This window comes from Primulina tabacum, chromosome 1 (genome assembly GCF_025594145.1).
Source record: "Primulina tabacum isolate GXHZ01 chromosome 1, ASM2559414v2, whole genome shotgun sequence".
NCBI classification, from domain to species: Eukaryota; Viridiplantae; Streptophyta; class Magnoliopsida; order Lamiales; family Gesneriaceae; genus Primulina; species Primulina tabacum.
The window spans coordinates 3,429,966-3,443,478 of record NC_134550.1 but is presented as its reverse complement, the minus strand read 5'-3'; the positions used below and the strand labels follow the sequence as shown (position 1 = coordinate 3,443,478).

General features: G+C 34.1%; 1 protein-coding gene and 1 pseudogene across 1 annotated transcript; both read left to right on the top strand.

The window, feature by feature from the left end:
• The first annotated feature begins 688 nt into the window (after nt 1-688).
• LOC142521551 (mitogen-activated protein kinase kinase kinase 3-like) lies at nt 689-4,838 on the top strand (annotated as a pseudogene).
• Nucleotides 4,839-7,583: 2,745 nt separating this feature from the next.
• On the top strand, nt 7,584-12,359 carry LOC142521451 (uncharacterized). Its single transcript, XM_075624682.1, has 3 exons — nt 7,584-7,881; nt 8,854-11,449; nt 11,538-12,359. Exons 2-3 carry the CDS (start codon nt 11,290-11,292, stop codon nt 12,197-12,199), a joined length of 822 nt encoding a protein of 273 aa, XP_075480797.1. The 5' UTR covers nt 7,584-7,881; nt 8,854-11,289; the 3' UTR covers nt 12,200-12,359.
• The last annotated feature ends 1,154 nt before the right edge of the window (nt 12,360-13,513 follow it).

Here is a 13,513-nt window from a genome sequence, read left to right as displayed (position 1 = left end):
TAACAGATATTTCTCCCAAATAAAATCGCATACAGAAGAGTGATTTTGGAACTTTAGAACTACATTATTATCAATTTGAATATGTATCATCATTTCAATATATAATCCAAAAGATTAGTCGTAGAAATCATATCTGAATAACTAAGGTCAGTTAATGAAATATCTTATGTTTTAATATAACATGCTCAATTCATCGTATTGAATTCAAAATAAAAATACTTGGAGCCATTAGACGACCAATTTGATATGTAGTATTAAAACACAAGAGAGTGTAAGTAGCATATACTCAATCAGATAAATCAGTTTCAGATGTAAATCTCAGTTACTCTAATTATTTTCACACACATATAATTTTAGTATACTGCACATCCACATAATAATAATGATGACAGTCATATCAACATAAATATATATGATATACGTGAAACATATCAAAAAATTTATACACTATATACGTATGTCTGAATTGATACAAGATGATTAGAAGGACAATAAGCCACGTCATACAACTGGTTCGATCCAACAACCGGCTGCCTCCCCCAACTGGCTGAACTGTTTATGACTGTTCTCTTTCCCATTCTCATTGGCTTTTTTGTCCACCACTCTCCACTTACAAATATATATATATATAGACACACATATAATGATTTATGTGAGAGGATATTACGTGTAGATTTTGTGAGATGAATATGTTGGAGAGAGGGAATTCAAGAAAATAGAAATGGGTCCTTTTTTCTTCAACTTGTCTTCTTCATAACCTCTTCTTTCCTCCTATAAATTCAACCCAAAAATCCAATTTTAGACTTCTTCTTCCTCTTTGTTGTTTACGCATGGAAGATAGGAGGTATACAGATAGCCAGCACACACAGACACCTACATAGGTGTGTAAATGTACAGATACACACGTAGGTAAGCTTATTCTGGTATTTTTATCTCCCTTTTTTCTGTGAAAAAATGCCAGCTTGGTGGGATAAATTATCCGGCAGGAGCAAGGATTCGGAAACCAGGCCTGAGATTTCTTCGTCAGAGGGCTCATCACTGAAAAGTTTGAAGACGAAGGGGAGAGAAAATGGGAATAACAGAGACAGTAAAGCCCGGAGTTTTGACGAGGTTCTTGTGTTGAAACAATCGATAAATTATCCGAGAAGTAGTCGGGAGTTTTCCCCTGTGGGAGGAGGGTGTTCCGGGTTTTCGGGTTTCGATTCAGCTTCATCTTTGGAGAAGGGGCATCCTTTGCCTAGGCCTTTGGAATCGCCGACGGAGCATCCGGGTCATGTCCATGGCGTCGGGTTGGCGCACGGGTCTGCTTCTGCTTCCAGTGTTAGTTCATCTGCGTCGTCTGATGATCCAGCTCATGTTGCTGATATGGCTGGCTTAAGGTTTGTTGGATTTTCAGCTGGAGATTTTAGATTTTATTCTTGTTTTTTCATGAATGAAATCTTAATCTTGGATATGAATAGTGGTTGGGTCTAATTTGATTCTTGGAGTTTTTGCATCAAGACTGAAAGTTTTGGTTCTTTTTGCTTATGGATCAATTTTTCTTGATTCGTTTCATAGCTCATACGATCTCTTTTTGATTTAGGAATCTGATAAAAAAGTCAATTCAATCAGGCTTTGGGGTTTTTTTATTGTGTTCTCTCTGGTTTTGTGTCTATCCTTGCTATACTAAGCCGTTGACTTATTAGGAAGAGTAAAACCAGAAACTCCAAGAATTAGATATCATAGCGGTATTATCTCTATTAGTTTGCGTGATAAAATTCAGAAGGCCAATGAATTGCTATTATTTGTTTGAGTTTTGGTTATGCCTCAAAGAATTCCTGGTTATGTGGCAGAGGAAATGGGGAGAGCAGAGTGTTAAGTCTGTTGTCACGGAGTCCAGGTCGAGGATCGTGGTGTACTACGGCTGTCACTTCACCTTTTCATGCTCGAATTAATGGTATTAACTTGGACTCGTCAAATGGTAGACTAGAAGATGTAAAAGGCGAGTGCCACAGGTTGCCCCTTCCACCTGGTACTCCTAACAGTCCTTCTGCTTTACCTACTCCTCCAAGAAGTCCGGGGAAACCAGAAAGCTCGGGTAGTAGTTCGTCAAAATGGAGGAAAGGGAGGCTTCTTGGAAGAGGAACTTTTGGTCATGTTTACCTCGGGTTTAATAGGTAATGAAGATTCTAATGTCGTTACCATATGCACGCCTTTGGAAAAAAAAAGGTCATATACTACTATATTTTATAGCTTATACCTTTTCGCATATTTATATTATCTTGTATTGTCTACGTTTGCAGTGAGAATGGGCAAATGTGTGCAATAAAAGAAGTTAGGGTGGTTTCAGAAGATCGATCTTCAAAAGAAAGCCTCAAGCAACTGAACCAGGTACTTCGGATATTTTTTACTTTTCGCGCATATATTTCAACGGCTTTTAACGGATTGTTTTCTTTATGACATATTGGTTATTACAACAGGAGATAACTTTGCTTAGTCAGCTTTCACATCCAAATGTCGTTCAGTACTATGGAAGTGATCTGGTGCGAGTCAAATATTATTTTTGTTTTTTTATCTGATAATGGCACTCAGACTCATGAACCTTGTAACGATGCCCCTTTTTTCTTCCAGAACGAAGTAAGGTTATCCGTTTATTTGGAGTATGTTTCGGGAGGTTCGATCCATAAACTATTGCAAGAATATGGACCTTTCGGGGAGCCTGTTATTCAAAATTACACCAGGCAGATTCTCATCAGGCCTCTCTTACTTACATGGAAAAAACACGGTTCACAGGTGACTCCCGACGCCTTCCCCTGATGCTAAGTATATTAATTTGCATGAAATATTGTGTGTGGGTTTTTCTTTTTTACTTTTTTTTCTCCAATTTGAACCTTTGGTCTCTTCTCTGCAGGGATATAAAGGGAGCAAACATTTTAGTGGATCCCAATGGGGAAATAAAACTTGCTGATTTTGGCATGGCAAAACATGTATCTTCTTCCTTGTTTTCATTATTTATTCGTCTTTCATATGAAATTAGACGCTATTTAATATTACGATTTTTCCAAAGTAAACAGTTAGCTAGCTAAACATAGAACATTACGTGAACACAAACTGATTCTTGAATTTTTTGGGCTGAAAACTGATCAACGATTGGTGGAATACGTCACATGATCCATAATATTGCGCCACGTAAAACTGTTACAATGATGGTTGGAGTAATATTTTGGTATTTTTTTTCTACAGATTTATGGATAATCTGAATTAGATTTTGGTTTTTTACTTTTATCTTACACTCTAATGCAATTTTCCCTCCAAATTTTACAGATAACTGCTTGTTCGTCGATGTTATCCTTCAAAGGCAGCCCTTACTGGATGGCCCCTGAGGTCTCTCTCTCTCTCTCTCTCTCAGTATATATATATGATAGATAGATAGATGAGGATTTTATTTTGTGTACTATTTTTTCTAAGCAAGCATATTTTATTACCCCTCAGGTTGTAATGAATACAAATGGTTACAGCCTTCCAGTGGATATTTGGAGTTTAGGATGCACGGTTCTTGAAATGGCAACATCAAAACCACCTTGGAGCCAATATGAAGGGGTTCGACTTTTAGATTCACGCTGTTGATTCCAAAATTGTTGACTTAGCAATGAAATTACTGGATGTTAATAGTTCTGAATTTATTGTTTAACAGGTTGCTGCTATATTCAAAATTGGAAATAGTAGAGATGCCCCAGAGGTTCCTGATCACTTATCTGCCGATCTGAAAAGTTTGATAAGGATGTGTTTGCAGCGCGAACCATCTGCAAGGCCTACTGCATCTCAACTACTCTGTCACCCTTTTGTTAAAAACCAAACTACACAAAGAGCAAACAATGCCAATATAACCCGAGAAGCATTTCCTCGTGCCTTTGATGGGAGCCGCACTCCGGTAAATTTCCATTCTGTCAATTTCATTGCATCTTGGAAAGGATAGTTAAAACTGGTGCAAATTTCGTGGTTTTTTTTATTTTTTATGAACTTGTCTTCTTCTTAACAGACGGCCCTAGAGCTGCAGTCCAACAGAAAGAACAATTCTTTTGACAGAGATGACACATGGAGATTTGCAGTGCCGAGAACCTTGATGACTCCGAGGTGCACGATTTAACTCTTGAACTATTTGCTATTTATGTATACATTGTGTGAGGGCAAATCCAGGATTCGGGAGATAAGGGCGTCATGTTGCTGGATTTGTTCTTCACCGTGCATATTACTGAATTAATATTGTCTTGAAGTAATTTCTAGTGTCTTATTATTTCTACAGGGATAATGCACGAACCATAACGTCATTGCCCGTCTCTCCCACCTCGAGTCCATTACGACGAGATGCACCTGCGTATAGGAACACTTTCCTTTCTCCACCACCACACCCTTCTTATATGGTTGGTCGAAACAATCATATTTACAGTGAACAATCCGTCTTTCCGTACAGACAACCCAACTCGAGAAGCACGCTTGATCCATTTCTCGAAATGCCTCAATTTAGAGCTATAACCTCAGCTAGATCCCCGACAAGAACCATGCCATAGAATTTTAAATGATGCAAAGAATCCTTTTACCTGAAAAATCCATTTCTGCCTGTCTGGTCGAAGCACGTGAGAGTTGCCTGTGGCCGGAAGGATCCGGCCCAGTCTGGACTGGTTACGGTTTCATCTTGTTTTGTAATCGCCGTACTTCTTGATACTCCCCTGTAAATAGAATATAGATTTACAGTTTTCTGCTGTTGGAATGTAGATCATATGCTAATTAATCGCAACAGTTATTGCTGAAGAATATTATTTTCTCAGCCTTGGATTGAAGCATGGAGTCCTTTTTGATTTTGTGTTTGATCATATATCCATATATGGATAACTCTGAACTTTGACTCTTCCATTTGACTCTAAGATCTCGATTTTAGAACCAGATGTTTTCGATAATAGTAGTTTTCTTGTGAAACGGTCTCACGAATAAATTCTGTTCATATTTACAATAATAAATAATTTTTTTACGTAGATGATTCAAATAGAAAATATGTCTCACAAAATTGACTCGTGAGATCCTCTCGCAAAAGTTTTTATGTTCGGACAATTATAACGAAACTCATAAGATGATATTTGCATTATGTCTCACAAAAGTTTTAATGTTTCGACTGAGACGGTCTCAAGGATAAATTTTGTATATATTTATAATAATAAATAATATTTTTTCATGGATGATCTCAATAAGAGATCCGTCTCACAAAATTGACTCATGAGATCTTCTCATAAAGAATTTTTTGTTTCGACAATTATGACAAAACTCAAAATATGATATTTGTGTTTCGACTCAAAAAATTTTTTGTATTTCAACAATTATAACAAATACACTAAATAAATTGTTAAATAGACTTGAGTTTACTTTTTTTAATCTCAAAATTACTTTTTTTATTCCACTGGAAAATGACACTTTTAAAATATTATTTAACTCTTTTTTTTTTTGATAAAAAGTCAAGAGTAGGTCTCTTGTGAGACAATATCACGAATCTTTATATGTGAGACGCGTCAACCCTACCAATATTCATAATAAAAAGTAATACTCTTAGCATAAAAAATAATATTTTTTATGGATAACCCAAATAAGAGATCTGTCTCACAAAATATGATCCGTAAGACCGTTTCACACAAGTTTTTGTCAAAAGGAGTCCATCTAAGTGCAAACAATCATATATTATTTTTTCTACCGCAAATTAAATTTAAAAATTCAAATCCTTGAAATCGAATATAAAAAAAATAAAATTCAAAAAATTTAATATCATGCATCAGTTATTAACTAATCGTTAATATTCTAACATTACTTACACCTCTTAACAAATTTTGTTTTATCTGTAGATAGTTTATGAAGAAAATAAAATATCATATGTTAATAAAAAATAATAATTTTATTTGTTTTAAGAATTAAACATATTTTTTTTCCTCTATTCTTTCACACTCTTATTTTCTGTCGCTCAAAATGTTTAAATATATACATATGATACGTTTACTTGCTATGATAAATATAAAATCAGTATAAATAATTATTTTTAATAATTATTATCTATATACGTTTACTAATTCGTAAATCTTATATATATTTATCTAATTTAGACTTTAAAACTTAATGATTTATCACTAATAAAATATATTATAAATAATTATTTTTAATCAATATTATTTCTTACTGATGAAAAATTAAACTAACATACTTTTTCAAAAACATAATATATGAAAAATTCTTTTTTAAAAATTATAAAACATGAATAAAAAAATTTAGGATATTATTTAATACATTTCATTTGATTTTATCCTTATCCATAAATTTCTTTACTCAATTTAGTAATTTTTATTTTTTTAAAAAAATAAATAATATTTATGCCTAATAAATTTGATAAATTAAAATAACTTACATGTGAGTTAATAAAGATTTACGTTATTCAATAAAATCACCACCACAATTTCACAAATACAAAATAAAAATAAGATTATTTATTGTATTTAAATGACAAATTGTAACTTGTCACTTAATCATAATTTCAATCGTAAAATTGATACATTTTTTTGATTATCCATAATTATTCCGCGTCCTATAATATGATGTTAAAAATAGATCGAATATTCAGCTTTTTTAAAATCAGTTTATTTGATGTCAGTTACAAAATTTTACCACACAAAATTTTAGAGCTGTAACCTATCCTCGTATATTTTCTCATCTACAAACCAAAGGTCCAAAATGTTCATAATATTATTAACTAGTATTTAACCCGTGGATGATATTATTAAAATTAATTATTATAAAAAATAATAAATATTTAAATTGTAAAAAATAATATAATTATAAAAAAATAAAAATAAGAAACTATTTTTTCGCTAATTTTGAAAAAATTTCTTAAATATAAATGTATGTCGATTAATTATGTTACCCTAAGGCAATGACATGGTTCTTATCGTGTTTAAAATATTAATGTCGACCACCAACCTAAATACATATTTAATTCTTTAATTTCTGAGAATCTATATATATTATTATTTTTTAACATATTATAAATAAATATTTTTAAATCAAATTTAATAAAACTAATGAGAAATATTTTTTTAAAATCATATCACAAATTAAATTGATTGATATAATCACTGCAAAAATTTTAATGTAGTTTATGTTTTTAATAGAGTTTAGTTTCATTTTGAATAAAAAAGTAATAAAATACATATAATACAGAAATTATATTTGAACTAATATAAAAATGAATTAAATTCAAATTTGAACTAAATGAAGTGATGTAATCAATGCAAACAATAAATGAAGTTATCATTTATTGCAGTATATATATTTCAATATTCATGATATTTATTTCATTTTTTAGAAATGACATTTTGGTGGGAAGTTACTATTTTTGGTAAAAACTCTGCTTTTATATATATAGATAATTAGTTTATTAAAAGTTACATAATAAATAATTATTTATATCTATTTTTCCTTAAAATAATTATTAAAAAAAAGAAAAAAAAAGAAGAAAAATTGACATCTAATCAGCTACCCAGCAAGTGGAAAAGTGGTGATAGTTGATACCATGGAAAACGAATCGAGGAATCCTCTCCCCGTAAGACAACCTAATCCCGCCGCCACCCCCGTCGCGGCGGATGTCGGCAACTCGTCGCCCTCGTCTTCCAGAAGATCTGTTGTACGGGCCGAATGGCCCACTATCGATGGCCCGCTAGGCCTGTCACATGATGAATCGCTTACCTACGCCCGAAGATTCTTCAAATGGGGTTTTTTCTGCCTGCCGTTCCTCTGGGCCGTGAATTGCTTCTACTTCTGGCCACTTCCTTCGCCGCCCACATTCTCGTCATTCGGACCCCCTTCTCCGTCGCTGTAAGTTCTTGTTTTCAAGGATTTGGAGGAAGCATTTTACTCGTTTTAGATATATTTAAGAATGTTATATTGTTTTATTTGAAACAATCTTGACTTTCTTGCGATGATATTTGCGAAGTTCTTTCATGCTGCCATTGAGAGCTACACCTGAAATCTCAAGAGCTTTGACTTATCTTTCTAATCGTATGAATGTAAAAATGTCTGTTGCGGGCTTCATAAACCAAATTTTACCTGTGTGGAGCTACATAATCTGAAAACTAAACATTTCATCAACTGAGAAAAGACATTGTATACTGGAAACAAAATCCAGAGAAAAGAATGAAATGGACTACCAGTTATCAACTCAAGGCAGTACAAAAAGAGCTGCCTGATCTTTTGTGAGGTTGCCTGTGACTGATGTTGATGATGCATAGACAAGCATACATTTGAATAGCATCCATATTAATTCATTTTCCGTGAGCCCTGAGGCACCACACCCCATATTTGCTTTCTCATGCCTCATTCGTACACAACTGTCACGTGACTATTAATTCAACTATATCTATATGTATCAAATCGTACTATATATATATATATATATATATATATATATATTTGGACTGGAGTTGACAAACAACCAATACCAATTTTATTCTTTCTTAGTTTAGATTATAAATGGAAATGGGGCGTGGCCAAGTGGTAAGGCAACGGGTTTTGGTCCCGCTATTCGGAGGTTCGAAAATTGCATTTTCCTTATGATTGTTTACCTGGCCTGGTGTCTGAATTTGTCATTTGGAAAGTGTAAAATCTTCCTCACTGTTATCATCATATGTCTGGTAAAGGAAACCCAAGAATTTTCCTCTATATAAATTCAGTGTTTGACATTTTCTGTAATTGCTCTGTTGCACTTAAGAGCCTGTAGCTTTGGTAATTCAATTTTGTGAGTTGCCTTTCAAGTTATTCTAAATATAATGCCTTTCCTCCTTTCCGCAGATCTTGTTGGGTCTGCAATTGGTTTTCTGGTGTTCACGGCTATTCTAACCTCTTGGGCCCTTACTTTTGCCATTGGAGGGGAGCATCTATTTGGCAATGTTTGGGATAATTTGGTAATGTACAATGTTGCTGACAGATATGGATTGTCGGGATGGATTTAGATCTATGCCTAACTGCTGTCTCTGTCATTAATATCATGAATAAAGTATGTATTCCTTCTGAGAATAATTTGATGCTAATATTTGGTTGCTGGATTGTTGTACCCTATGAAAAAAGTATCCATTACAGTTTCTGTTGGTGGAGTTTGTATTTTGTGTAGTGCTTTTTCTGGTGATAACATATGCTTGTACGGTCAGAGTGTATGGGATCATGGAAATGATGCCAACTTTGAGCTCTTATCCCAAAGTGAATATTTATCAGAAAACCAATTATGAAATGTATAAGACCCCAAAATGTACAAAAACCTATGAAGGTGGTGGATCGTGGAGACTGTTAAATTGATCTGTTTGTTTTGAGAGGAACTTGGATCTTTGATTGATTTTAATGCCCCTAAAGTGATTTAGAAGCTTATTATCTTCACGGTTATAGAGATTAACCCATAACTACATATGAAACAAATATAAAGATACAATAACAGGTAGAATTAAAAAGTGTAAAGAATGATGTTTTCTAAGTTCTAATCATGACCAATTTACTCCACATAACCAGCGAAGTGATTTTTAAAATAACTGGGAAGAAACAATTGAACAATGGCGTTTACATAAAAGCTCTTAGAACAAGTTATTGAATCCCTAATTCGCAATCGATCCGACATTACCAAATTGCTCAATTCAGACAACTTCTTGTTAGCATCCTGTATCTCTTTTCACTTGATAATATTGTAAAAAATTGATCAACAACTGGTGAATCATTGGCACTTTATTTTTCACCTATACACTATGAAATATTACTTGTTTTTATCTCAGAATCGTATGAATCGCTTCAATCTAATGAACTTTTCTTTGGCCATCACTAATTGATCAGATTTGTAGATTGGCATATATATGGCAGTGATCTACAAAAGCAAATACTTGTTAGTGTTACCACCTGTATGTGGTCTACTCGTTAGTTAATCTTTGACACTGGTTTGTTGAATATCAGTGTAAACATGAGGTGGCATGCAAGACATCTTCATTTTCAAGTATTGCGGTTTAAGGCATCGTAGGGAGTTATTTTCTATTTGTTCTACGAAATAACATTTTATGCTCTTGTTTTCCTTAAGGTTTCACCTTTTGAGACACAACTTGCGGTGTTGAACAGGCCTGGGCAACTTAACCATAATATTTTTCTGTCCCATGTGGGAAAGTAATGTTTTACCAAATTGTGTAATGGGACGAATCCAGAGAAATGGAGTAGAATATTCATTGGTGTTTGGGGATTGACTATTTAATGGTATGAAAAAAAAGAACTTAAGTAAAAAAGAATAAGTAAATGACATTGTATCTGGTTTAGATAAATCTGTTATTACGCTAGAATCAATCTGGTTAACTGTTCAGTTTTCAGTTGGTCAGCTTGTTTTTTGGGTGAGTGCCATCCTAACACAGGTTTGGAGTTACATTTATTTACTAAACTGGCATATTGTTTAATTTTGATAAATATATGTTCTTCCTTCTATTTTTTACAAGAGCAACCATAGATGTCACTGGATGACTGGAAGCGCCAAAAGATGGAAATAATTAAAGACTCTCAATATCACGAAGAGTTTATGGTGCTGTGTACCTTTGTACTCAGCTATCTTAGAAGACTAGATGTTTGTATCGCAACCCACTTTTGTTGGAATAGCTTTTGTTGGAATATATGTGGCACAGTTGACACAGCCCTTGATCTAGTGGCCTGCATATCTTGGTGGTCTACTAGTCTTCCCCAATAGAAATAATGTGCCAGTTAATATCAGAGAAGTTCCTCAAACTCTCTTCGCTCTTGTTAGAATGATGGAAACTCACATCATCTTGACTATTCACATCTATCAACTTACATTTATCGAGTCAAGGAAAAAAAACTTGCAATTATGATTAAGAGGGAAAAACACACGTTCTTTTGAATTCATTTTCACACTACTTTTTTAGACTGGTTTTAGCAAATATTCTCTTCGCCAGTCTTTCTTTTTATTTTTATGTACTTGACCTCGTATCGACACGTGGAAAAGAGATATCGAGGGCGTTGGACAATAAATGTGTTTACGTTACGGCTGGAGTTTGGTGAATATTAGGTGGCGGATTCGGTCAATGTAATCACATCGACAAAATCAGTTTCACTTAATAATCTGATTCAAATTAATAAAATCTCACCTCTCATACATCCATGATAGTTGTTTCTGTACTCTATATATATCTCGGTGCGGGCTGCCTGATGGGAGAACCCATGGAATAGAGCTCGATAATATATGCTTTTCTAGCAATGGAGGACTCTAGAACAGGGAATGGGGCAAACAAAAAGAAGTTTACATGCAACAAATTTCACTGGAAGCCTGAAGAAGATGTACTGCTGACAAGTCTTGTCCAAAGGTTTGGTCCCAGCAACTGGGAACTCATTGCAAAACACTTCCCAGGAAGAACAGGTATCCATATCCACTCTCTGTGAAATTAAATATCCTTTCCAATTTCGTAACTAAAAATTACAGCTTGTCCATTTTATTTTAATCACAGGGAAGAGTTGTCGCTTAAGGTGGGTGAATCAATTGGATCCCGAAATTGTTAAGAAGCCGTTTACTGTAGAGGAGAAGCGAAGGCTTCTTGAACTTCATCAATGCTATGGAAACAAATGGGCAATTATTTCTAAACATTTAAATGGCCGAACAGATAATCAAGTGAAGAATCAGTACCATGTAATTATCGGAAGTCGAACGATTAGAGCCTCTAGCCCACCTTCTAGTGACAACCCAGAAGACACTCCTAAAGAAGAATCTATGAATTTGTCTCACTTTGAGAATGTATCATCAATGGAACCTGGTTCTCAAGTTTCAAATGTTTCCTATAACATAGACAACAACAGTGGCTTTGATCCACTTTCTGATGTTACTCCTTATAGGGTTGAGTTGCCATTTATTGACAGCGGACCTTCTATGTATGGCAAGGATGAAATGTGGTTTGCAACAAGTGGCTCAAATCCGGGCATGATTGATCCTCGTTCTTTTGACAACGCTAATCTAGGATACATCGGTTCTGATCAGAACACAATCTGGGACGATGAGATGAATTCTGATGTTAGCTATACTGAACTCTTGAATCTTCCTACAGTAACTCCTCCCCAGCAAGGATATGTCAAAGATCCTCAATTCATAGACTTTTTTGGGCTTGAAAATCCTTGATAAATTTGCTTTCGTACTTTCTTTTTATGAGTGTGTTTGTGTGTTGTTTTGATAATTAAATGAGCACATCAGGAAGTGCCATCCTGTTTGAATTTGTGTTTTGAGTCAGTCTGTCGTTGATTTGGGTCTGTTTGAGTTAAGAAAACCGTTTCCTTTTCCCTATTTCTGTCTTGGCTCTATCTGGGTTTTACTACTTTCATGTAAGAAATATTTCCCATATTGTAAGATGCTACATTCTCACAGGCCTGCGGAGACCGATTAATGACACTAGTAAGCGGGATCGAACCAGATGTCGATGTACCCTGTCTGCTGTTCTTTAACTGGTCCATTTGTATCGACCACCCCGGCTAGTCCATCCGTTGAGAGGCATTGTTGGACAATGATGACATAATAATTCCTAGGAAGATATAATTTGGTATCGGAAATTTCTTTGACAAAAACAAGATTGTTGTCAAATGAGGCCGTGGGCCAAAATAATGCTGCAACATTCATAAACTCAACTCGAAGTTATAATCGGAACACAAAAAAACTACAATTTGACTTCTCCAATTCAATAATTCATTTTCATCAAATCTAAGAGAATTAAACGTATCTATGATGTGAACACCGACGTTCCCGTTATGCTGAAAATATTGCATATAAATTAGGAATTAAAAAATAAAGTGAAACAACAGAATGTGTCATAACTTATAAAAACAAATATTAATTTTGCTGGGACATCTTCTGAACAATACATGAATGATATGGAACAGTTAAATCAAGCTTGTAAAAGAGCCTAGTAAACATGTTGCCATAGGTCTCAGTTGCATTTCATCTGTTGAAACACGGTTCCAAGACCGATCCTCGACTAGTTCCGATCACGATTCTTATGGACCGGATTAAGACGGTTCCAAATCCATGTACTGACTAACTTCTAATTGATTTGGTGAATCGCAGTTAAAATTACAATTATATCATCGTAATATAATTTTATTTATGATTTTTTTTAAATTTTATTGAAATAATATTTCTCTTTAAATCTTTCAATCATATCTTTATTTATAATTTTAAGTTCAATCCAAAATTCATCCATATATTTAATTGGCAAAAACTTGTGTGACACGGTCTCACGGGCTGTATTTTGTGAGACGGATCTCTGATTTGGGTCATCCATTAAAAAGTATTACTTTTTATGCTAAGAGTATTATTTTTTATTATGAATATCCATAGAGTTGACCCGTCTCACAGATTAAGATTCGTGAGACCGTCTCACAAGAGACCTACCCTGTTTAATTTTTAGAAGATTATATATCACTCCCAATAAACAATATTAAA